We start from the raw sequence: 25,474 nt of genomic DNA, 5'->3' as shown, positions 1-25,474 counted from the left end.
GTCAGAGGGTCAGTACTGTGGGAGTGCCGCACTGTCAGAGGGTCAGTACTGAGGGAGTGACGCACTGTCAGAGGGTCAGTACTGAGGGAGTGCTGCACTGTCAGAGGGTCAGTACTGAGGGAGTGACGCACTGTCAGAGGGTCAGTACTGAGGGAGCGCCGCACTGTCAGAGGGTCAGTACTGAGGGAGCGCCGCACTGTCAGAGGGTCAGTACTGAGGGAGTGACGCACTGTCAGAGGGTCAGTACTGAGGGAGTGCCGCACTGTCAGAGGGTCAGTACTGAGCGAGCGCCGCACTGTCAGAGGGTCAGTACTGAGGGAGTGCCGCACTGTCAGAGGGTAAGTACTGAGGGAGCACCGCACTGTCAGAGGGTCAGTACTGAGGGAATGCTGCACTGTCAGAGGGTCAGTACTGAGGGAGTGCCGCACTGTCAGAGGGTCAGTACTGAGGGAGTGACGCACTGTCAGAGGGTCAGTACTGAGGGAGCGCCGCACTGTCAGAGGGTCAGTACTGAGGGAGTGCTGCACTGTCAGAGGGTCAGTACTGAGGGAGTGCCGCACTGTCAGAGGGTTAGTGCTGAGCGAGTGCTGCACTGTCAGAGGGTCAGTACTGAGGGAGTGACGCACTGTCAGAGGGTCAGTACTGAGGGAGTGACGCACTGTCAGAGGGTCAGTACTGAGGGAGCGCCGCACTGTCAGAAGGTCAGTACTGAGGGAGCGCCGCACTGTCAGAGGGTCAGTACTGAGGGAGTGACGCACTGTCAGAGGGTCAGTACTGTGGGAGTGCCGCACTGTCAGAGGGTCAGTACTGAGGGAGTGACGCACTGTCAGAGGGTCAGTACTGAGGGAGTGACGCACTGTCAGAGGGTCAGTACTGAGGGAGTGACGCACTGTCAGAGGGTCAGTACTGAGGGAGCGCCGCACTGTCAGAGGGTCAGTACTGAGGGAGTGACGCACTGTCAGAGGGTCAGTACTGAGGGAGTGCTGCACTGTCAGAGGGTCAGTACTGAGGGAGTGCCGCACTGTCAGAGGGTCAGTACTGAGGGAGTGACGCACTGTCAGAGGGTCAGTACTGAGGGAGCGCCGCACTGTCAGAGGGTCAGTACTGAGGGAGTGACGCACTGTCAGAGGGTCAGTACTGAGGGAGTGCCGCACTGTCAGGGGGTCAGTACTGTGGGAGTGCTGCACTGTCAGAGGGTCAGTACTGAGGGAGTGCCGTACTGTCAGAGGGTCAGTACTGAGGGAGTGACGCACTGTCAGAGGGTCAGTACTGAGGGAGTGCTGCACTGTCAGAGGGTCAGTACTGAGGGAGTGCCGCACTGTCAGAGGGTCAGTACTGAGGGAGCGCCGCACTGTCAGAGGGTCAGTACTGAGGGAGCGCCGCACTGTCAGAGGGTCAGTACTGAGGGAGCGCCGCACTGTCAGAGGGTCAGTACTGAGGGAGTGCCGCACTGTCAGAGGGTCAGTACTGAGGGAGCGCCGCACTGTCAGAGGGTCAGTACTGAGGGAGCGCCGCACTGTCAGAGGGTCAGTATTGAGGGAGTGCCGCACTGTCAGAGGGTCAGTATTGAGGGAGTGCCGCACTGTCAGAGGGTCAGTACTGAGGGAGTGCCGCACTGTCAGAGGGTCAGTACTGAGGGAGTGCCGCACTGTCAGAGGGTCAGTACTGAGGGAGCGCCGCACTGTCAGAGGGTCAGTACTGAGGGAGCGCCGCACTGTCAGAGGGTCAGTGAAATGAAATGAAAATGAAAAATGAATGAAAATCACTTATTGTCACGAGTAGGCTTCAATGAAGTTCCTGTGAAAAGCCCCTAGTCGCCACATTCCGGCGCCTGTTCGGGGAGGCTGGTACGGGAATTGAACCGTGCTGCTGGCCTGCCTTGGTCTGCTTTAAAGCCAGCGATTTAGCCTTGCGCTGTGGATCCCGCGGTGCGCTGTGGATCTCGCGGTGCGCGTGGATCTCGCGGTGCGCGTGGATCTTACGGTGCGCGTGGATCTTAGGGTGTGTGTGGATCTTACGGTGTGTGTGGATCTTACGGTGCGCGTGGATCTCGCGGATCTTACGGTGCGCGTGGATCTTACGGTGCGCGTGGATCTTACGGTGTGTGTGGATCTTACGGTGCGCGTGGATCTTACGATGTGTGTGGATCTTACGGTGTGTGTGGATCTTGTTTCCAACATCACAGCAGTGGTCTCACTTTGAATTTTCTCCAATGTGGGACATGGGTCAGCGGACGAGTCAGTCCTGTCGTCAGGCCAGCGAGCGCAGTCATTCCCCACGTGAGGGACTGTGGTCCCTGGTGAACGGCTGACGTGACTGTGGTGGCTTCCCACTTCCCCATTGGCCCTGCCTCCATTCCTGGAAAGTCCCAGCCGGCCGCAGCCAGCACACGAACCACGGGGACGCCCACCCCCCTTCCCTGGGCCAGCGATGACTCACGCTGGCCTCAGGCACCCCCGCCACCACCACTCCCTCTCTACGCGGGAAACTGGTCTCTCACCTTGAAGAAGGCCCTCTTGACGGAGTAGAGGCTCTGGTTGTACAGGAAGCTGATCTGCAGGTCGCTGACCAGTCTGCTGGCTGAAGTGTTCTGGATGCTGAGGGTCAGCTTGAAGGCGGGCCCGATCCCTTGGACCTAGAAACAGAGGACAGGTAACTGTATCTCGGCAACCAACACGCAGCTCACCTGCCCTCAAAACCCCCTCCCGTATGGACACCCTGGATCGCTCCACAGAGAGCCTGCAATGGGCCAAACGGCCATCCCTCAGAGTTGCCGTGGCCAAATGCGCAGTTTAAATAGACTCTGTTTATTGTTAGATAGACTCGACTTGCCGAGGAGGCTTCTCTCCGGCATCCCCGGCGAAGGAGCGAGACGTCCACTCACCACCGCGTTCATCTTCAGCGGTTCCTGCGGGTCGGCCGAGACCGGCGCCAAGCTCGCTTCGAGGGCCTTGGCGTATTCCCGGGCTGCTCTGAGGCGCAGGCGACACAAATCCATCTGGAAGGCCCTGTGCATAGCTTCCAACCGGAGCAGGGGGAGGGAATAAAAGAAGATAAATAATTGTCGACGGCGTCGGGGGACAGTCAACCGAGAATATAGAACATACAGTGCAGAAGGAGGCCATTCGGCCCATCGAGTTTTCACCGACCCACTCAAGCCCTCACCCCATCCCAGTAACCCCTCCCAACCTTTTTGGACACCAAGGGCAATGTAGCATGGCCAATCCACCTAACCTGCACAGCTTTGGACTGTGGGAGGAAACCGGAGCACCCGGAGGAAACCCACGCACACATGGGGGGGAGAACGTGCAGACTCCACACAGACAGTGACCCAGTGGGGAATCGAACCTGGGACCCTGGCGCTGCGAAGCCACAGTGTGGACTGACCCCCCCCCCCCCCCCCCCCCCACCCACCCACTGTGCTGGGGCAAGGGGCGGGGTTGATACCCAACAGTCTACAGAGTCTACTTTAAAAAAAGAGTTCATTCGAACTACAGAAACCCGGAGCTCAGGAGCACAACTGCAGCAAAGGTCGCCCAATCGACGCAAGGAGGTTTTCCCAGCGGGATGCAGTCAGCGGAAGGTGGTAGCGAGTCGATGATCCCACCTCCCCACCCGTTTTATTCCGCAACAGGTGACAGTAAACAAGCAGGTCCGAGACTAGGGTTGAAATCAAGCGGTCGCTGAATGAGAGGTTAAAACATTGTGACCTCCACTATCCCTGGGGCTCCTTCGATGGGCTGGATTGGCCTCTGTCTGCACTGGAGGGGGTTCTAAGAATAGAGCTGACAGGGCAACTGTCCCGTCAATCAAACCTGGAGCCTGCCCTGCCGGAAGCGGCGGAGACTGATTCCACGTCTCTCATTGGTGCTACCTGACTATCCTGCACTGACTGCATTCTGCAAGAGCAACACCTCCGTCATCGGGATGTTGCTGCGGTTCGGGCCACGATTTCGGTTTGCTGTGGTTTGTCAAGACTCGTGAAATAGACCCTGTGGACTGTTTGCTGCAGTGCGCTGGCTAAACAGACTCCGACACTGCTTGCTGCAATACGTAGAAAAATAGACTCTGTAGACTGTTTGCTGTAGCGCACTGTTTATTTAAACAGACCCTTCTAGATCGTTTGTTGTCCAGCAGAGATAAATAGATTCTGTGGGCTGTTTGCTGGTCGTCCCCTGATTAAGCAGACTCTTAGATTGTTTCTTGTCCAGCATAGATAAATAGACTCTGTAGACTGTTTGCTGGTAGCGGGCTGATCAAACAGACTCTTAGATTGTCTGATGTCCTGTGCAGGTAAATTGACTCTGTAGACTGTTTGCGAGCAGCATGCGGATTAAACAGACTCTTTTGGCTGTATAATAAACAGTTTGATGAACAATGAACGCTGTATCAATCCGACCGCCTTCTCGGTGAGGCAGCACCCCAGAGGGAAGGAGGAAGATGGTGCAATGCCTGTGCAGTCAAATAGCAGACTGGCGTCGGTTGCATCACCTCCCTCAGCTGGACTCCCGGGAGAGACGAGAGTTAGCTGGTCTACTCACCCACGGCGTTCTCCCGCTCCCGCAGCGTCTGGTCCACGTACAGCTTGGTTTTCCGCGGGACGTTCAGTTTAATGCTCTGCGCCAGCGGAGGTCCCGGGCTGGTGTCCTTATCCTCAAAGACCGCCGTCCTCTTCAGGATCTTAATGATGAGCCCTCCCCCTGGGAGCCGGAAAGGAAACCTCACGTGAGCGACAGGACGTGTGGACACCTGTACCTGTCCTGGGAGTGTTTGATGGGGACAGTGTAGAGGGAGCTTTACTCTGTATCTAACCCTGTGCTGTACCTGTCCTGGGAGTGTTTGATGGGGACAGTGAAGAGGGAGCTTTACTCTGTATCTAACCCCGTGCTGTACCTGTCCTGGGAGTGTTTGATGGGGACAGTGTAGAGGGAGCTTTACTCTGTATCTAACCCCGTGCTGTACCTGTCCTGGGAGTGTTTGATGGGGACAGTGCAGAGGGAGCTTTACTCTGTATCAAACCCCGTGCTGTACCTGTCCTGGGAGTGTTTGATGGGGGACAGTGTAGAGGGAGCTTTACTCAGTATCTAACCCCGTGCTGTACCTGTCCTGGGAGTGTTTGATGGGGACAGTGTAGAGGGACCTTTACTCTGTATCTAACCCCGTGCTGTACCTGTCCTGGGAGTGTTTGATGGGGACAGTGTAGAGGGAGCTTTACTCAGTATCTAACCCCGTGCTGTACCTGTCCTGGGAGTGTTTAATGGGGACAGTGTAGAGGGAGCTTTACTCTGTATCTAACCCCGTGCTGTACCTGTCCTGGGAGTGTTTGATGGGGACAGTGTAGAGGGAGCTTTACTCTGTATCTAACCCCGTGCTGTACCTGTCCTGGGAGTGTTTGATGGGGACAGTGTAGAGGGAGCTTTACTCTGTATCTAACCCCGTGCTGTACCTGTCCTGGGAGTGTTTGATGGGGACAGTGCAGAGGGAGCTTTACTCTGTATCTAACCCCGTGCTGGACCTGTCCTGGGAGTGTTTGATGGGGACAGTGTAGAGGGAGCTTTACTCTGTATCTAACACCGTGCTGTCCCTGTCCTGAGAGTGTTTGATGGGGACAGTGTAGAGGGAGCTTTACTCTGTATCTAACCCCGTGCTGTACCTGTCCTGGGAGTGTTTGATGGGGACAGTGTAGAGGGAGCTTTACTCTGTATCTAACCGCGTGCTTTACCTGTCCTGGGGGTGTTTGATGGGGACAGTGTAGAGGGAGCTTTACTCTGTATCTAACCCCGTGCTGTACCTGTCCTGGGAGTGTTTGATGGGGACAGTGTAGAGGGAGCTTTACTCTGTATCTAACCCCGTGCTGTACCTGTCCTGGGAGTGTTTGATGGGGACAGTGTAGAGGGAGCTTTACTCTGTATCTAACCCCGTGCTGTACCTGTCCTGGGAGTGTTTGATGGAGACAGTGTAGAAGGAGCTTTACTCTGTATCTAACCCCGTGCTGTACCTGTCCTGGGAGTGTTTGATGGGGACAGTGCAGAGGGAGCTTTACTCTGTATCTAACCCCGTGCTGCACCTGTCCTGGGAGTGTTTGATGGGGACAGTGTAGAGGGAGCTTTACTCTGTATCTAACCCCGTGCTGTACCTGTCCTGGGAGTGTTTGATGGAGACAGTGTAGAAGGAGCTTTACTCTGTATCTAACCCCGTGCTGTACCTGTCCTGGGAGTGTTTGATGGGGACAGTGCTGAGGGAGCTTTACTCTGTATCTAACCCCGTGCTGTACCTGTCCTGGGAGTGTTTGATGGAGACAGTGTAGAAGGAGCTTTACTCTGTATCTAACCCCGTGCTGTACCTGTCCTGGGAGTGTTTGATGGAGACAGTGTAGAAGGAGCTTTACTCTGTATCTAACCCCGTGCTGTACCTGTCCTGGGAGTGTTTGATGGGGACAGTGCAGAGGGAGCTTTACTCTGTATCTAACCCCGTGCTGTACCTGTCCTGGGAGTGTTTGATGGGGACAGTGTAGAGGGAGCTTTACTCTGTATCTAACCCCGTGCTGTACCTGTCCTGGGAGTGTTTAATGGGGACAGTGTAGAGGGAGCTTTACTCTGTATCTAACCCCGTGCTGTACCTGTCCTGGGAGTGTTTGATGGGGACAGTGTAGAGGGAGCTTCACTCTGTATCTAACCCCGTGCTGTACCTGTCCTGGGAGTGTTGGGGACAGTGTAGAGGGAGCTTTACTCTGTATCTAACCCCGTGCTGTACCTGTCCTGGGAGTGTTTGATGGGGACAGTGTAGAGGGAGCTTTACTCTGTATCTAACCCCGTGCTGCACCTGTCCTGGGAGTGTTTGATGGGGACAGTGTAGAGGGAGCTTTACTCTGTATCTAACCCCGTGCTGTACCTGTCCTGGGAGTGTTTGATGGAGACAGTGTAGAAGGAGCTTTACTCTGTATCTAACCCCGTGCTGTACCTGTCCTGGGAGTGTTTGATGGAGACAGTGTAGAAGGAGCTTTACTCTGTATCTAACCCCGTGCTGTACCTGTCCTGGGAGTGTTTGATGGGGACAGTGCAGAGGGAGCTTTACTCTGTATCTAACCCCGTGCTGTACCTGTCCTGGGAGTGTTTGATGGGGACAGTGTAGAGGGAGCTTTACTCTGTATCTAACCCCGTGCTGTACCTGTCCTGGGAGTGTTTAATGGGGACAGTGTAGAGGGAGCTTTACTCTGTATCTAACCCCGTGCTGCACCTGTCCTGGGAGTGTTTGATGGGGACAGTGTAGAGGGAGCTTTACTCTGTATCTAACCCCGTGCAGTACCTGTCCTGGGAGTGTTTGATGGGGACAGTGTAGAGGGAGCTTTACTCTGTATCTAACCCCGTGCTGTACCTGTCCTGGGAGTGTTTGATGGGGACAGTGCAGAGGGAGCTTTACTCTGTATCAAACCCCGTGCTGTACCTGTCCTGGGAGTGTTTGATGGGGACAGTGCAGAGGGAGCTTTACTCTGTATCTAACCCCGTGCTGTACCTGTCCTGGGAGTGTTTGTTGGGGACAGTGTAGAGGGAGCTTTACTCTGTATCTAACCCCGTGCTGTACCTGTCCTGGGAGTGTTTAATGGGGACAGTGTAGAGGGAGCTTTACTCTGTATCTAACCCCGTGCTGTACCTGTCCTGGGAGTGTTTGATGGGGACAGTGTAGAGGGAGCTTCACTCTGTATCTAACCCCGTGCTGTACCTGTCCTGGGAGTGTTGGGGACAGTGTAGAGGGAGCTTTACTCTGTATCTAACCCCGTGCTGTACCTGTCCTGGGAGTGTTTGATGGGGACAGTGTAGAGGGAGCTTTACTCTGTATCTAACCCCGTGCTGCACCTGTCCTGGGAGTGTTTGATGGGGACAGTGTAGAGGGAGCTTTACTCTGTATCTAACCCCGTGCTGTACCTGTCCTGGGAGTGTTTGATGGGGACAGTGTAGAGGGAGCTTTACTCTGTATCTAACCCCGTGCTGTACCTGTCCTGGGAGTGTTTGATGGGGACAGTGCAGAGGGAGCTTTACTCTGTATCTAACCCCGTGCTGTACCTGTCCTGGGAGTGTTTGATGGGGACAGTGTAGAGGGAGCTTTACTCTGTATCTAACCCCGTGCTGTACCTGTCCTGGGAGTGTTTGATGGGGACAGTGTAGAGGGAGCTTTACTCTGTATCTAACCCCGTGCTGTACCTGTCCTGGGAGTGTTTGATGGGGACAGTGCAGAGGGAGCTTTACTCTGTATCTAACCCAGTGCTGTACCTGTCCTGGGAGTGTTTGATGGGGACAGTGTAGAGGGAGCTTTACTCTGTATCTAACCCCGTGCTGTACCTGTCCTGGGAGTGTTTGATGGGGACAGTGTAGAGGGAGCTTTACTCTGTATCTAACCCCGTGCTGTACCTGTCCTGGGAGTGTTTGATGGGGACAGTGCAGAGGGAGCTTTACTCTGTATCTAACCCCGTGCTGTACCTGTCCTGGGAGTGTTTGATGGGGACAGTGTAGAGGGAGCTTTACTCTGTATCTAACCCCGTGCTGTACCTGTCCTGGGAGTGTTTGATGGGGACAGTGCAGAGGGAGCTTTACTCTGTATCTAACCCCGTGCTGTACCTGTCCTGGGAGTGTTTGATGGGGACAGTGTAGAGGGAGCTTTACTCTGTATCTAACCCCGTGCTGTACCTGTCCTGGGAGTGTTTGATGGGGACAGTGCAGAGGGAGCTTTACTCTGTATCTAACCCCGTGCTATACCTGTCCTGGGAGTGTTTGATGGGGACAGTGTAGAGGGAGCTTTACTCTGTATCTAACCCCGTGCTGTACCTGTCCTGGGAGTGTTTGATGGGGACAGTGTAGAGGGAGCTTTACTCTGTATCTAACCGCGTGCTGTACCTGTCCTGGGAGTGTTTGATGGGGACAGTGTAGAGGGAGCTTTACTCTGTATCTAACCCCGTGCTGTACCTGTCCTGGGAGTGTTTGATGGGGACAGTGTAGAGGGAGCTTTACTCTGTATCTAACCCCGTGCTGTACCTGTCCTGGGAGTGTTTGATGGGGACAGTGTAGAGGGAGCTTTACTCTGTATCTAACCCCGTGCTGTACCTGTCCTGGGAGTGTTTGATGGGGACAGTGTAGAGGGAGCTTTACTCTGTATCTAACCCCGTGCTGTACCTGTCCTGGGAGTGTTTGATGGGGACAGTGTAGAGGGAGCTTTACTCTGTATCTAACCCCGTGCTGTACCTGTCCTGGGAGTGTTTGATGGGGACAGTGCAGAGGGAGCTTTACTCTGTATCTAACCACGTGCTGTACCTGTCCTGGGAGTGTTTGATGGGGACAGTGTAGAGGGAGCTTTACTCTGTATCTAACCCCGTGCTGTACCTGTCCTGGGAGTGTTTGATGGGGACAGTGCAGAGGGAGCTTTACTCTGTATCTAACCGCGTGCTGTACCTGTCCTGGGAGTGTTTGATGGGGACAGTGTAGTGGGAGCTTTACTCTGTATCTAACCCCGTGCTGTACCTGTCCTGGGAGTGTTTGATGGGGACAGTGTAGAGGGAGCTTTACTCTGTATCTAACCCCGTGCTGTACCTGTCCTGGGAGTGTTTGATGGGGACAGTGCAGAGGGAGCTTTACTCTGTATCTAACCCTGTGCTGTACCTGTCCTGGGAGTGTTTGATGGGGACAGTGTAGAGGGAGATTTACTCTGTATCTAACCCCGTGCTGTACCTGTCCTGGGAGTGTTTGATGGGGACAATGTAGAGGGAGCTTTACTCTGTATCTAACCCCGTGCTGTACCTGTCCTGGGAGTGTTTGATGGGGACAGTGTAGAGGGAGCTTTACTCTGTATCTAACCCCGTGCTGTACCTGTCCTGGGAGTGTTTGATGGGGACAGTGCAGAGGGAGCTTTACTCTGTATCTAACCGCGTGCTGTACCTGTCCTGGGAGTGTTTGATGGGGACAGTGTAGAGGGAGCTTTACTCTGTATCTAACCCCGTGCTGTACCTGTCCTGGGAGTGTTTGATGGGGACAGTGCAGAGGGAGCTTTACTCTGTATCTAACCCTGTGCTGTACCTGTCCTGGGAGTGTTTGATGGGGACAGTGTAGAGGGAGATTTACTCTGTATCTAACCACGTGCTGTACCTGTCCTGGGAGTGTTTGATGGGGACAGTGTAGAGGGAGCTTTACTCTGTATCTAACCCCGTGCTGTACCTGTCCTGGGAGTGTTTGATGGGGACAGTGCAGAGGGAGCTTTACTCTGTATCTAACCGCGTGCTGTACCTGTCCTGGGAGTGTTTGATGGGGACAGTGTAGTGGGAGCTTTACTCTGTATCTAACCCCGTGCTGTACCTGTCCTGGGAGTGTTTGATGGGGACAGTGTAGAGGGAGCTTTACTCTGTATCTAACCCCGTGCTGTACCTGTCCTGGGAGTGTTTGATGGGGACAGTGCAGAGGGAGCTTTACTCTGTATCTAACCCCGTGCTGTACCTGTCCTGGGAGTGTTTGATGGAGACAGTGTAGAAGGAGCTTTACTCTGTATCTAACCCCGTGCTGTACCTGTCCTGGGAGTGTTTGATGGAGACAGTGTAGAAGGAGCTTTACTCTGTATCTAACCCCGTGCTGTACCTGTCCTGGGAGTGTTTGATGGGGACAGTGCAGAGGGAGCTTTACTCTGTATCTAACCCCGTGCTGTACCTGTCCTGGGAGTGTTTGATGGGGACAGTGTAGAGGGAGCTTTACTCTGTATCTAACCCCGTGCTGTACCTGTCCTGGGAGTGTTTAATGGGGACAGTGTAGAGGGAGCTTTACTCTGTATCTAACCCCGTGCTGTACCTGTCCTGGGAGTGTTTGATGGGGACAGTGTAGAGGGAGCTTCACTCTGTATCTAACCCCGTGCTGTACCTGTCCTGGGAGTGTTGGGGACAGTGTAGAGGGAGCTTTACTCTGTATCTAACCCCGTGCTGTACCTGTCCTGGGAGTGTTTGATGGGGACAGTGTAGAGGGAGCTTTACTCTGTATCTAACCCCGTGCTGCACCTGTCCTGGGAGTGTTTGATGGGGACAGTGTAGAGGGAGCTTTACTCTGTATCTAACCCCGTGCTGTACCTGTCCTGGGAGTGTTTGATGGAGACAGTGTAGAAGGAGCTTTACTCTGTATCTAACCCCGTGCTGTACCTGTCCTGGGAGTGTTTGATGGAGACAGTGTAGAAGGAGCTTTACTCTGTATCTAACCCCGTGCTGTACCTGTCCTGGGAGTGTTTGATGGGGACAGTGCAGAGGGAGCTTTACTCTGTATCTAACCCCGTGCTGTACCTGTCCTGGGAGTGTTTGATGGGGACAGTGTAGAGGGAGCTTTACTCTGTATCTAACCCCGTGCTGTACCTGTCCTGGGAGTGTTTAATGGGGACAGTGTAGAGGGAGCTTTACTCTGTATCTAACCCCGTGCTGCACCTGTCCTGGGAGTGTTTGATGGGGACAGTGTAGAGGGAGCTTTACTCTGTATCTAACCCCGTGCTGTACCTGTCCTGGGAGTGTTTGATGGGGACAGTGTAGAGGGAGCTTTACTCTGTATCTAACCCCGTGCTGTACCTGTCCTGGGAGTGTTTGATGGGGACAGTGCAGAGGGAGCTTTACTCTGTATCAAACCCCGTGCTGTACCTGTCCTGGGAGTGTTTGATGGGGACAGTGCAGAGGGAGCTTTACTCTGTATCTAACCCCGTGCTGTACCTGTCCTGGGAGTGTTTGTTGGGGACAGTGTAGAGGGAGCTTTACTCTGTATCTAACCCCGTGCTGTACCTGTCCTGGGAGTGTTTAATGGGGACAGTGTAGAGGGAGCTTTACTCTGTATCTAACCCCGTGCTGTACCTGTCCTGGGAGTGTTTGATGGGGACAGTGTAGAGGGAGCTTCACTCTGTATCTAACCCCGTGCTGTACCTGTCCTGGGAGTGTTGGGGACAGTGTAGAGGGAGCTTTACTCTGTATCTAACCCCGTGCTGTACCTGTCCTGGGAGTGTTTGATGGGGACAGTGTAGAGGGAGCTTTACTCTGTATCTAACCCCGTGCTGCACCTGTCCTGGGAGTGTTTGATGGGGACAGTGTAGAGGGAGCTTTACTCTGTATCTAACCCCGTGCTGTACCTGTCCTGGGAGTGTTTGATGGGGACAGTGTAGAGGGAGCTTTACTCTGTATCTAACCCCGTGCTGTACCTGTCCTGGGAGTGTTTGATGGGGACAGTGCAGAGGGAGCTTTACTCTGTATCTAACCCCGTGCTGTACCTGTCCTGGGAGTGTTTGATGGGGACAGTGTAGAGGGAGCTTTACTCTGTATCTAACCCCGTGCTGTACCTGTCCTGGGAGTGTTTGATGGGGACAGTGTAGAGGGAGCTTTACTCTGTATCTAACCCCGTGCTGTACCTGTCCTGGGAGTGTTTGATGGGGACAGTGCAGAGGGAGCTTTACTCTGTATCTAACCCAGTGCTGTACCTGTCCTGGGAGTGTTTGATGGGGACAGTGTAGAGGGAGCTTTACTCTGTATCTAACCCCGTGCTGTACCTGTCCTGGGAGTGTTTGATGGGGACAGTGTAGAGGGAGCTTTACTCTGTATCTAACCCCGTGCTGTACCTGTCCTGGGAGTGTTTGATGGGGACAGTGCAGAGGGAGCTTTACTCTGTATCTAACCCCGTGCTGTACCTGTCCTGGGAGTGTTTGATGGGGACAGTGTAGAGGGAGCTTTACTCTGTATCTAACCCCGTGCTGTACCTGTCCTGGGAGTGTTTGATGGGGACAGTGCAGAGGGAGCTTTACTCTGTATCTAACCCCGTGCTGTACCTGTCCTGGGAGTGTTTGATGGGGACAGTGTAGAGGGAGCTTTACTCTGTATCTAACCCCGTGCTGTACCTGTCCTGGGAGTGTTTGATGGGGACAGTGCAGAGGGAGCTTTACTCTGTATCTAACCCCGTGCTATACCTGTCCTGGGAGTGTTTGATGGGGACAGTGTAGAGGGAGCTTTACTCTGTATCTAACCCCGTGCTGTACCTGTCCTGGGAGTGTTTGATGGGGACAGTGTAGAGGGAGCTTTACTCTGTATCTAACCGCGTGCTGTACCTGTCCTGGGAGTGTTTGATGGGGACAGTGTAGAGGGAGCTTTACTCTGTATCTAACCCCGTGCTGTACCTGTCCTGGGAGTGTTTGATGGGGACAGTGTAGAGGGAGCTTTACTCTGTATCTAACCCCGTGCTGTACCTGTCCTGGGAGTGTTTGATGGGGACAGTGTAGAGGGAGCTTTACTCTGTATCTAACCCCGTGCTGTACCTGTCCTGGGAGTGTTTGATGGGGACAGTGTAGAGGGAGCTTTACTCTGTATCTAACCCCGTGCTGTACCTGTCCTGGGAGTGTTTGATGGGGACAGTGTAGAGGGAGCTTTACTCTGTATCTAACCCCGTGCTGTACCTGTCCTGGGAGTGTTTGATGGGGACAGTGCAGAGGGAGCTTTACTCTGTATCTAACCACGTGCTGTACCTGTCCTGGGAGTGTTTGATGGGGACAGTGTAGAGGGAGCTTTACTCTGTATCTAACCCCGTGCTGTACCTGTCCTGGGAGTGTTTGATGGGGACAGTGCAGAGGGAGCTTTACTCTGTATCTAACCGCGTGCTGTACCTGTCCTGGGAGTGTTTGATGGGGACAGTGTAGTGGGAGCTTTCCTCTGTATCTAACCCCGTGCTGTACCTGTCCTGGGAGTGTTTGATGGGGACAGTGTAGAGGGAGCTTTACTCTGTATCTAACCCCGTGCTGTACCTGTCCTGGGAGTGTTTGATGGGGACAGTGCAGAGGGAGCTTTACTCTGTATCTAACCCTGTGCTGTACCTGTCCTGGGAGTGTTTGATGGGGACAGTGTAGAGGGAGATTTACTCTGTATCTAACCCCGTGCTGTACCTGTCCTGGGAGTGTTTGATGGGGACAATGTAGAGGGAGCTTTACTCTGTATCTAACCCCGTGCTGTACCTGTCCTGGGAGTGTTTGATGGGGACAGTGTAGAGGGAGCTTTACTCTGTATCTAACCCCGTGCTGTACCTGTCCTGGGAGTGTTTGATGGGGACAGTGCAGAGGGAGCTTTACTCTGTATCTAACCGCGTGCTGTACCTGTCCTGGGAGTGTTTGATGGGGACAGTGTAGAGGGAGCTTTACTCTGTATCTAACCCCGTGCTGTACCTGTCCTGGGAGTGTTTGATGGGGACAGTGCAGAGGGAGCTTTACTCTGTATCTAACCCTGTGCTGTACCTGTCCTGGGAGTGTTTGATGGGGACAGTGTAGAGGGAGATTTACTCTGTATCTAACCACGTGCTGTACCTGTCCTGGGAGTGTTTGATGGGGACAGTGTAGAGGGAGCTTTACTCTGTATCTAACCCCGTGCTGTACCTGTCCTGGGAGTGTTTGATGGGGACAGTGCAGAGGGAGCTTTACTCTGTATCTAACCGCGTGCTGTACCTGTCCTGGGAGTGTTTGATGGGGACAGTGTAGTGGGAGCTTTACTCTGTATCTAACCCCGTGCTGTACCTGTCCTGGGAGTGTTTGATGGGGACAGTGTAGAGGGAGCTTTACTCTGTATCTAACCCCGTGCTGTACCTGTCCTGGGAGTGTTTGATGGGGACAGTGCAGAGGGAGCTTTACTCTGTATCTAACCCCGTGCTGTACCTGTCCTGGGAGTGTTTGATGGGGGCAGTGTAGAGGGAGCTTTACTCTGTATCTAACCCCGTGTTGTACCTGTCCTGGGAGTGTTTGATGGAGACAGTGTAGAAGGAGCTTTACCCTGTATCTAACCCCGTGCTGTAGCTGTCCTGGGAGTGTTTGATGGAGACAGTGTAGAAGGAGCTTTACTCTGTATCTAACCCCGTGCTGTACCTGTCCTGGGAGTGTTTGATGGGGACAGTGCAGAGGGAGCTTTACTCTGTATCTAACCCCGTGCTGTACCTGTCCTGGGAGTGTTTGATGGGGACAGTGTAGAGGGAGCTTTACTCTGTATCTAACCCCGTGCTGTACCTGTCCTGGGAGTGTTTAATGGGGACAGTGTAGAGGGAGCTTTACTCTGTATCTAACCCCGTGCTGTACCTGTCCTGGGAGTGTTTGATGGGGACAGTGTAGAGGGAGCTTCACTCTGTATCTAACCCCGTGCTGTACCTGTCCTGGGAGTGTTGGGGACAGTGTAGAGGGAGCTTTACTCTGTATCTAACCCCGTGCTGTACCTGTCCTGGGAGTGTTTGATGGGGACAGTGTAGAGGGAGCTTTACTCTGTATCTAACCCCGTGCTGCACCTGTCCTGGGAGTGTTTGATGGGGACAGTGTAGAGGGAGCTTTACTCTGTATCTAACCCCGTGCTGTACCTGTCCTGGGAGTGTTTGATGGAGACAGTGTAGAAGGAGCTTTACTCTGTATCTAACCCCGTGCTGTACCTGTCCTGGGAGTGTTTGATGGAGACAGTGTAGAAGGAGCTTTACTCTGTATCTAACCCCGTGCTGTACCTGTCCTGGGAGTGTTTGATGGGGACAGTGCAGAGGGAGCTTTACTCTGTATCTAACCCCGTGCTGTACCTGTCCTGGGAGTGTTTGATGGGGACAGTGTAGAGGGAGCTTTACTCTGTATCTAACCCCGTGCTGTACCTGTCCTGGGAGTGTTTAATGGGGACAGTGTAGAGGGAGCTTTACTCTGTATCTAACCCCGTGCTGCACCTGTCCTGGGAGTGTTTGATGGGGACAGTGTAGAGGGAGATTTACTCTGTATCTAACCCCGTGCTGTACCTGTCCTGGGAGTGTTTGATGGGGACAGTGTAGAGGGAGCTTTACTCTGTATCTAACCCCGTGCTGTACCTGTCCTGGGAGTGTTTGATGGGGACAGTGCAGAGGGAGCTTTACTCTGTATCTAACCCCGTGCTGTACCTGTCCTGGGAGTGTTTGATGGGGACAGTGCAGAGGGAGCTTTACTCTGTATCTAACCCCGTGCTGTACCTGTCCTGGGAGTGTTTGATGGGGACAGTGTAGAGGGAGCTTTACTCTGTATCTAACCCCGTGCTGTACCTGTCCTGGGAGTGTTTAATGGGGACAGTGTAGAGGGAGCTTTACTCTGTATCTAACCCCGTGCTGTACCTGTCCTGGGAGTGTTTGATGGGGACAGTGTAGAGGGAGCTTCACTCTGTATCTAACCCCGTGCTGTACCTGTCCTGGGAGTGTTGGGGACAGTGTAGAGGGAGCTTTACTCTGTATCTAACCCCGTGCTGTACCTGTCCTGGGAGTGTTTGATGGGGACAGTGTAGAGGGAGCTTTACTCTGTATCTAACCCCGTGCTGTACCTGTCATGGGAGTGTTTGATGGGGACAGTGCAGAGGGAGCTTTACTCTGTATCTAACCCCGTGCTGTACCTGTCCTGGGAGTGTTTGATGGGGACAGTGTAGAGGGAGCTTTACTCTGTATCTAACCCCGTGCTGTACCTGTCCTGGGAGTGTTTGATGGGGACAGTGTAGAGGGAGCTTTACTCTGTATCTAACCCCGTGCTGTACCTGTCCTGGGAGTGTTTGATGGGGACAGTGCAGAGGGAGCTTTACTCTGTATCTAACCCCGTGCTGTACCTGTCCTGGGAGTGTTTGATGGGGACAGTGTAGAGGGAGCTTTACTCTGTATCTAACCCCGTGCTGTACCTGTCCTGGGAGTGTTTGATGGGGACAGTGTAGAGGGAGCTTTACTCTGTATCTAACCCCGTGCTGTACCTGTCCTGGGAGTGTTTGATGGGGACAGTGCAGAGGGAGCTTTACTCTGTATCTAACCCCGTGCTGTACCTGTCCTGGGAGTGTTTGATGGGGACAGTGTAGAGGGAGCTTTACTCTGTATCTAACCCCGTGCTGTACCTGTCCTGGGAGTGTTTGATGGGGACAGTGCAGAGGGAGCTTTACTCTGTATCTAACCCCGTGCTGTACCTGTCCTGGGAGTGTTTGATGGGGACAGTGTAGAGGGAGCTTTACTCTGTATCTAACCCCGTGCTGTACCTGTCCTGGGAGTGTTTGATGGGGACAGTGCAGAGGGAGCTTTACTCTGTATCTAACCCCGTGCTATACCTGTCCTGGGAGTGTTTGATGGGGACAGTGTAGAGGGAGCTTTACTCTGTATCTAACCCCGTGCTGTACCTGTCCTGGGAGTGTTTGATGGGGACAGTGTAGAGGGAGCTTTACTCTGTATCTAACCGCGTGCTGTACCTGTCCTGGGAGTGTTTGATGGGGACAGTGTAGAGGGAGCTTTACTCTGTATCTAACCCCGTGCTGTACCTGTCCTGGGAGTGTTTGATGGGGACAGTGCAGAGGGAGCTTTACTCTGTATCTAACCCCGTGCTGTACCTGTCCTGGGAGTGTTTGATGGGGACAGTGTAGAGGGAGATTTACTCTGTATCTAACCACGTGCTGTACCTGTCCTGGGAGTGTTTGATGGGGACAGTGTAGAGGGAGCTTTACTCTGTATCTAACCCCGTGCTGTACCTGTCCTGGGAGTGTTTGATGGGGACAGTGCAGAGGGAGCTTTACTCTGTATCTAACCGCGTGCTGTACCTGTCCTGGGAGTGTTTGATGGGGACAGTGTAGTGGGAGCTTTACTCTGTATCTAACCCCGTGCTGTACCTGTCCTGGGAGTGTTTGATGGGGACAGTGTAGAGGGAGCTTTACTCTGTATCTAACCCCGTGCTGTACCTGTCCTGGGAGTGTTTGATGGGGACAGTGCAGAGGGAGCTTTACTCTGTATCTAACCCTGTGCTGTACCTGTCCTGGGAGTGTTTAATGGGGACAGTGTAGAGGGAGATTTACTCTGTATCTAACCCCGTGCTGTACCTGTCCTGGGAGTGTTTGATGGGGACAATGTAGAGGGAGCTTTACTCTGTATCTAACCCCGTGCTGTACCTGTCCTGGGAGTGTTTGATGGGGACAGTGTAGAGGGAGCTTTACTCTGTATCTAACCCCGTGCTGTACCTGTCCTGGGAGTGTTTGATGGGGACAGTGCAGAGGGAGCTTTACTCTGTATCTAACCGCGTGCTGTACCTGTCCTGGGAGTGTTTGATGGGGACAGTGTAGAGGGAGCTTTACTCTGTATCTAACCCCGTGCTGTACCTGTCCTGGGAGTGTTTGATGGGGACAGTGCAGAGGGAGCTTTACTCTGTATCTAACCCTGTGCTGTACCTGTCCTGGGAGTGTTTGATGGGGACAGTGTAGAGGGAGATTACTCTGTATCTAACCCCGTGCTGTACCTGTCCTGGGAGTGTTTGATGGGGACAGTGTAGAGGGAGCTTTACTCTGTATCTAACCCCGTGCTGTACCTGTCCTGGGAGTGTTTGATGGGGACAGTGTAGAGGGAGCTTTACTCTGTATCTAACCCCGTGCTGTACCTGTCCTGGGAGTTTTTGATGGGGACAGTGTAGAGGGAGCTTTACTCTGTATCTAACCCCGTGCTGTACCTGTCCTGGGAGTGTTTGATGGGGACAGTGTAGAGGGAGCTTTACTCTGTATCTAACCGCGTGCTGTACCTGTCCTGGGAGTGTTTGATGGGGACAGTGTAGAGGGAGCTTTACTCTGTATCTAACCCCGTGCTGTACCTGTCCTGGGAGTGTTTGATGGGGACAGTGTAGAGGGAGCTTTACTCTGTATCTAACCCCGTGCTGTACCTGTCCTGGGAGTGTTTGATGGGGACAGTGCAGAGGGAGCTTTACTCTGTATCTAACCACGTGCTGTACCTGTCCTGGGAGTGTTTGATGGGGACAGTGTAGAGGGAGCTTTACTCTGTATCTAACCCCGTGCTGTACCTGTCCTGGGAGTGTTTGATGGGGACAGTGCAGAGGGAGCTTTACTCTGTATCTAACCGCGTGCTGTACCTGTCCTGGGAGTGTTTGATGGGGACAGTGTAGTGGGAGCTTTACTCTGTATCTAACCCCGTGCTGTACCTGTCCTGGGAGTGTTTGATGGGGACAGTGTAGAGGGAGCTTTACTCTGTATCTAACCCCGTGCTGTACCTGTCCTGGGAGTGTTTGATGGGGACAGTGCAGAGGGAGCTTTACTCTGTATCTAACCCTGTGCTGTACCTGTCCTGGGAGTGTTTGATGGGGACAGTGTAGAGGGAGATTTACTCTGTATCTAACCCCGTGCTGTACCTGTCCTGGGAGTGTTTGATGGGGACAATGTAGAGGGAGCTTTACTCTGTATCTAACCCCGTGCTGTACCTGTCCTGGGAGTGTTTGATGGGGACAGTGTAGAGGGAGCTTTACTCTGTATCTAACCCCGTGCTGTACCTGTCCTGGGAGTGTTTGATGGGGACAGTGCAGAGGGAGCTTTACGCTGTATCTAACCGCGTGCTGTACCTGTCCTGGGAGTGTTTGATGGGGACAGTGTAGAGGGAGCTTTACTCTGTATCTAACCCCGTGCTGTACCTGTCCTGGGAGTGTTTGATGGGGACAGTGCAGAGGGAGCTTTACTCTGTATCTAACCCTGTGCTGTACCTGTCCTGAGAGTGTTTGATGGGGACAGTGTAGAGGGAGATTTACTCTGTATCTAACCACGTGCTGTACCTGTCCTGGGAGTGTTTGATGGGGACAGTGTAGAGGGAGCTTTACTCTGTATCTAACCCCGTGCTGTACCTGTCCTGGGAGTGTTTGATGGGGACAGTGCAGAGGGAGCTTTACTCTGTATCTAACCGCGTGCTGTACCTGTCCTGGGAGTGTTTGATGGGGACAGTGTAGTGGGAGCTTTACTCTGTATCTAACCCCGTGCTGTACCTGTCCTGGGAGTGTTTGATGGGGACAGTGTAGAGGGAGCTTTACTCTGTATCTAACCCCGTGCTGTACCTGTCCTGGGAGTGTTTGATGGGGACAGTGCAGAGGGAGCTTTACTCTGTATCTAACCCCGTGCTGTACCTGTCCTGGGAGTGTTTGATGGGGGCAGTGTAGAGGGAGCTTTACTCTGTATCTAACCCCGTGTTGTACCTGTCCTGGGAGTGTTTGATGGAGACAGTGTAGAAGGAGCTTTACTCTGTATCTAACCCCGTGCTGTACCTGTCCTGGGAGTGTTTGATGGAGACAGTGTAGAAGGAGCTTTACTCTGTATCTAACCCCGTGCTGTACCTGTCCTGGGAGTGTTTGATGGGGACAGTGCAGAGGAAGCTTTACTCTGTATCTAACCCCGTGCTGTACCTGTCCTGGGAGTGTTTGATGGGGACAGTGTAGAGGGAGCTTTACTCTGTATCTAACCCCGTGCTGTACCTGTCCTGGGAGTGTTTAATGGGGACAGTGTAGAGGGAGCTTTACTCTGTATCTAACCCCGTGCTGTACCTGTCCTGGGAGTGTTTGATGGGGACAGTGTAGAGGGAGCTTCACTCTGTATCTAACCCCGTGCTGTACCTGTCCTGGGAGTGTTGGGGACAGTGTAGAGGGAGCTTTACTCTGTATCTAACCCCGTGCTGTACCTGTCCTGGGAGTGTTTGATGGGGACAGTGTAGAGGGAGCTTTACTCTGTATCTAACCCCGTGCTGCACCTGTCCTGGGAGTGTTTGATGGGGACAGTGTAGAGGGAGCTTTACTCTGTATCTAACCCCGTGCTGTACCTGTCCTGGGAGTGTTTGATGGAGACAGTGTAGAAGGAGCTTTACTCTGTATCTAACCCCGTGCTGTACCTGTCCTGGGAGTGTTTGATGGAGACAGTGTAGAAGGAGCTTTACTCTGTATCTAACCCCGTGCTGTACCTGTCCTGGGAGTGTTTGATGGGGACAGTGCAGAGGGAGCTTTACTCTGTATCTAACCCCGTGCTGTACCTGTCCTGGGAGTGTTTGATGGGGACAGTGTAGAGGGAGCTTTACTCTGTATCTAACCCCGTGCTGTACCTGTCCTGGGAGTGTTTAATGGGGACAGTGTAGAGGGAGCTTTACTCTGTATCTAACCCCGTGCTGCACCTGTCCTGGGAGTGTTTGATGGGGACAGTGTAGAGGGAGCTTTACTCTGTATCTAACCCCGTGCTGTACCTGTCCTGGGAGTGTTTGATGGGGACAGTGTAGAGGGAGCTTTACTCTGTATCTAACCCCGTGCTGTACCTGTCCTGGGAGTGTTTGATGGGGACAGTGCAGAGGGAGCTTTACTCTGTATCTAACCCCGTGCTGTACCTGTCCTGGGAGTGTTTGATGGGGACAGTGCAGAGGGAGCTTTACTCTGTATCTAACCCCGTGCTGTACCTGTCCTGGGAGTGTTTGATGGGGACAGTGTAGAGGGAGCTATACTCTGTATCTAACCCCGTGCTGTACCTGTCCTGGGAGTGTTTAATGGGGACAGTGTAGAGGGAGCTTTACTCTGTATCTAACCCCGTGCTGTACCTGTCCTGGGAGTGTTTGATGGGGACAGTGTAGAGGGAGCTTCACTCTGTATCTAACCCCGTGCTGTACCTGTCCTGGGAGTGTTGGGGACAGTGTAGAGGGAGCTTTACTCTGTATCTAACCCCGTGCTGTACCTGTCCTGGGAGTGTTTGATGGGGACAGTGTAGAGGGAGCTTTACTCTGTATCTAACCCCGTGCTGCACCTGTCCTGGGAGTGTTTGATGGGGACAGTGTAGAGGGAGCTTTACTCTGTATCTAACCCCGTGCTGTACCTGTCCTGGGAGTGTTTGATGGGGACAGTGTAGAGGGAGCTTTACTCTGTATCTAACCCCGTGCTGTACCTGTCCTGGGAGTGTTTGATGGGGACAGTGCAGAGGGAGCTTTACTCTGTATCTAACCCCGTGCTGTACCTGTCCTGGGAGTGTTTGATGGGGACAGTGTAGAGGGAGCTTTAGTCTGTATCTAACCCCGTGCTGTACCTGTCCTGGGAGTGTTTGATGGGGACAGTGTAGAGGGAGCTTTACTCTGTATCTAACCCCGTGCTGTACCTGTCCTGGGAGTGTTTGATGGGGACAGTGCAGAGGGAGCTTTACTCTGTATCTAACCCCGTGCTGTACCTGTCCTGGGAGTGTTTGATGGGGACAGTGTAGAGGGAGCTTTACTCTGTATCTAACCCCGTGCTGTACCTGTCCTGGGAGTGTTTGATGGGGACAGTGTAGAGGGAGCTTTACTCTGTATCTAACCCCGTGCTGTACCTGTCCTGGGAGTGTTTGATGGGGACAGTGCAGAGGGAGCTTTACTCTGTATCTAACCCCGTGCTGTACCTGTCCTGGGAGTGTTTGATGGGGACAGTGTAGAGGGAGCTTTACTCTGTATCTAACCCCGTGCTGTACCTGTCCTGGGAGTGTTTGATGGGGACAGTGCAGAGGGAGCTTTACTCTGTATCTAACCCCGTGCTGTACCTGTCCTGGGAGTGTTTGATGGGGACAGTGTAGAGGGAGCTTTACTCTGTATCTAACCCCGTGCTGTACCTGTCCTGGGAGTGTTTGATGGGGACAGTGCAGAGGGAGCTTTACTCTGTATCTAACCCCGTGCTATACCTGTCCTGGGAGTGTTTGATGGGGACAGTGTAGAGGGAGCTTTACTCTGTATCTAACCCCGTGCTGTACCTGTCCTGGGAGTGTTTGATGGGGACAGTGTCGAGGGAGCTTTACTCTGTATCTAACCGCGTGCTGTACCTGTCCTGGGAGTGTTTGATGGGGACAGTGTAGAGGGAGCTTTACTCTGTATCTAACCCCGTGCTGTACCTGTCCTGGGAGTGTTTGATGGGGACAGTGTAGAGGGAGCTTTACTCTGTATCTAACCCCGTGCTGTACCTGTCCTGGGAGTGTTTGATGGGGACAGTGTAGAGGGAGCTTTACTCTGTATCTAACCGCGTGCTGTACCTGTCCTGGGAGTGTTTGATGGGGACAGTGTAGAGGGAGCTTTACTCTGTATCTAACCCCGTGCTGTACCTGTCCTGGGAGTGTTTGATGGGGACAGTGTAGAGGGAGCTTTACTCTGTATCTAACCCCGTGCTGTACCTGTCCTGGGAGTGTTTGATGGGGACAGTGCAGAGGGAGCTTTACTCTGTATCTAACCACGTGCTGTACCTGTCCTGGGAGTGTTTGATGGGGACAGTGTAGAGGGAGCTTTACTCTGTATCTAACCCCGTGCTGTACCTGTCCTGGGAGTGTTTGATGGGGACAGTGCAGAGGGAGCTTTACTCTGTATCTAACCGCGTGCTGTACCTGTCCTGGGAGTGTTTGATGGGGACAGTGTAGTGGGAGCTTTACTCTGTATCTAACCCCGTGCTGTACCTGTCCTGGGAGTGTTTGATGGGGACAGTGTAGAGGGAGCTTTACTCTGTATCTAACCCCGTGCTGTACCTGTCCTGGGAGTGTTTGATGGGGACAGTGCAGAGGGAGCTTTACTCTGTATCTAACCCTGTGCTGTACCTGTCCTGGGAGTGTTTGATGGGGACAGTGTAGAGGGAGATTTACTCTGTATCTAACCCCGTGCTGTACCTGTCCTGGGAGTGTTTGATGGGGACAATGTAGAGGGAGCTTTACTCTGTATCTAACCCCGTGCTGTACCTGTCCTGGGAGTGTTTGATGGGGACAGTGTAGAGGGAGCTTTACTCTGTATCTAACCCCGTGCTGTACCTGTCCTGGGAGTGTTTGATGGGGACAGTGCAGAGGGAGCTTTACTCTGTATCTAACCGCGTGCTGTACCTGTCCTGGGAGTGTTTGATGGGGACAGTGTAGAGGGAGCTTTACTCTGTATCTAACCCCGTGCTGTACCTGTCCTGGGAGTGTTTGATGGGGACAGTGCAGAGGGAGCTTTACTCTGTATCTAACCCTGTGCTGTACCTGTCCTGGGAGTGTTTGATGGGGACAGTGTAGAGGGAGATTTACTCTGTATCTAACCACGTGCTGTACCTGTCCTGGGAGTGTTTGATGGGGACAGTGTAGAGGGAGCTTTACTCTGTATCTAACCCCGTGCTGTACCTGTCCTGGGAGTGTTTGATGGGGACAGTGCAGAGGGAGCTTTACTCTGTATCTAACCGCGTGCTGTACCTGTCCTGGGAGTGTTTGATGGGGACAGTGTAGTGGGAGCTTTACTCTGTATCTAACCCCGTGCTGTACCTGTCCTGGGAGTGTTTGATGGGGACAGTGTAGAGGGAGCTTTACTCTGTATCTAACCCCGTGCTGTACCTGTCCTGGGAGTGTTTGATGGGGACAGTGCAGAGGGAGCTTTACTCTGTATCTAACCCTGTGCTGTACCTGTCCTGGGAGTGTTTGATGGGGACAGTGTAGAGGGAGATTTACTCTGTATCTAACCCCGTGCTGTACCTGTCCTGGGAGTGTTTGATGGGGACAATGTAGAGGGAGCTTTACTCTGTATCTAACCCCGTGCTGTACCTGTCCTGGGAGTGTTTGATGGGGACAGTGTAGAGGGAGCTTTACTCTGTATCTAACCCCGTGCTGTACCTGTCCTGGGAGTGTTTGATGGGGACAGTGCAGAGGGAGCTTTACTCTGTATCTAACCGCGTGCTGTACCTGTCCTGGGAGTGTTTGATGGGGACAGTGTAGAGGGAGCTTTACTCTGTATCTAACCCTGTGCTGTACCTGTCCTGGGAGTGTTTGATGGGGACAGTGCAGAGGGAGCTTTACTCTGTATCTAACCCTGTGCTGTACCTGTCCTGGGAGTGTTTGATGGGGACAGTGTAGAGGGAGATTTACTCTGTATCTAACCCCGTGCTGTACCTGTCCTGGGAGTGTTTGATGGGGACAGTGTAGAGGGAGCTTTACTCTGTATCTAACCCCGTGCTGTACCTGTCCTGGGAGTGTTTGATGGGGACAGTGTAGAGGGAGCTTTACTCTGTATCTAACCCCGTGCTGTACCTGTCCTGGGAGTTTTTGATGGGGACAGTGTAGAGGGAGCTTTACTCTGTATCTAACCCCGTGCTGTACCTGTCCTGGGAGTGTTTGATGGGGACAGTGTAGAGGGAGCTTTACTCTGTATCTAACCCCGTGCTGTACCTGTCCTGGGAGTTTTTGATGGGGACAGTGTAGAGGGAGCTTTACTCTGTATCTAACCCCGTGCTGTACCTGTCCTGGGAGTGTTTGATGGGGACAGTGTAGCGGGAGCTTTACTCTGTATCTAACTCCGTGCTGTACCTGTCCTGGGAGTGTTTGATGGGGACAGTGTAGAGGGAGCTTTACTCTGTATCTAACTCCGTGCTGTACCTGTCCTGGGAGTGTTTGATGGGGACAGTGTAGAGGGAGCTTTACTCTGTATCTAACTCCGTGCTGTACCTGTCCTGGGAGTGTTTGATGGGGACAGTGTAGCGGGAGCTTTACTCTGTATCTAACCCCGTGCTGTACCTGTCCTGGGAGTGTTTGATGGGGACAGTGCAGAGGGAGCTTTACTCTGTATCTAACCCCGTGCTGTACCTGTCCTGGGAGTGTTTGATGGGGACAGTGTAGAGGGAGCTTTACTCTGTATCTAACCCCGTGCTGTACCTGTCCTGGGAGTGTTTGATGGGGACAGTGTACAGGGAGCTTTACTCTGTA

General features: G+C 53.1%; 1 protein-coding gene across 1 annotated transcript in view; it reads right to left on the bottom strand.

Moving 5' to 3' along the window:
• Positions 1-25,474, bottom strand: part of LOC140407025 (BBSome complex member BBS1-like) — a gene marked incomplete at its 5' end in the record, with an annotated part of 59,897 nt that overhangs the window by 24,246 nt on the left and 10,177 nt on the right. Inside the window, 3 exons of the mRNA XM_072494807.1 lie at positions 2,501-2,635; positions 2,885-3,018; positions 4,542-4,700. Of these exons, the coding sequence (XP_072350908.1) occupies positions 2,501-2,635; positions 2,885-3,018; positions 4,542-4,700 (428 nt within the window). The remainder of the gene's footprint in view (positions 1-2,500; positions 2,636-2,884; positions 3,019-4,541; positions 4,701-25,474) is intronic.

This window comes from Scyliorhinus torazame, unplaced genomic scaffold (genome assembly GCF_047496885.1).
Source record: "Scyliorhinus torazame isolate Kashiwa2021f unplaced genomic scaffold, sScyTor2.1 scaffold_1109, whole genome shotgun sequence".
NCBI classification, from domain to species: domain Eukaryota; kingdom Metazoa; phylum Chordata; class Chondrichthyes; order Carcharhiniformes; family Scyliorhinidae; genus Scyliorhinus; species Scyliorhinus torazame.
The sequence above is the reverse complement of the archived record's forward strand: the minus strand, read 5'-3'. Positions and strand labels throughout refer to the sequence as shown.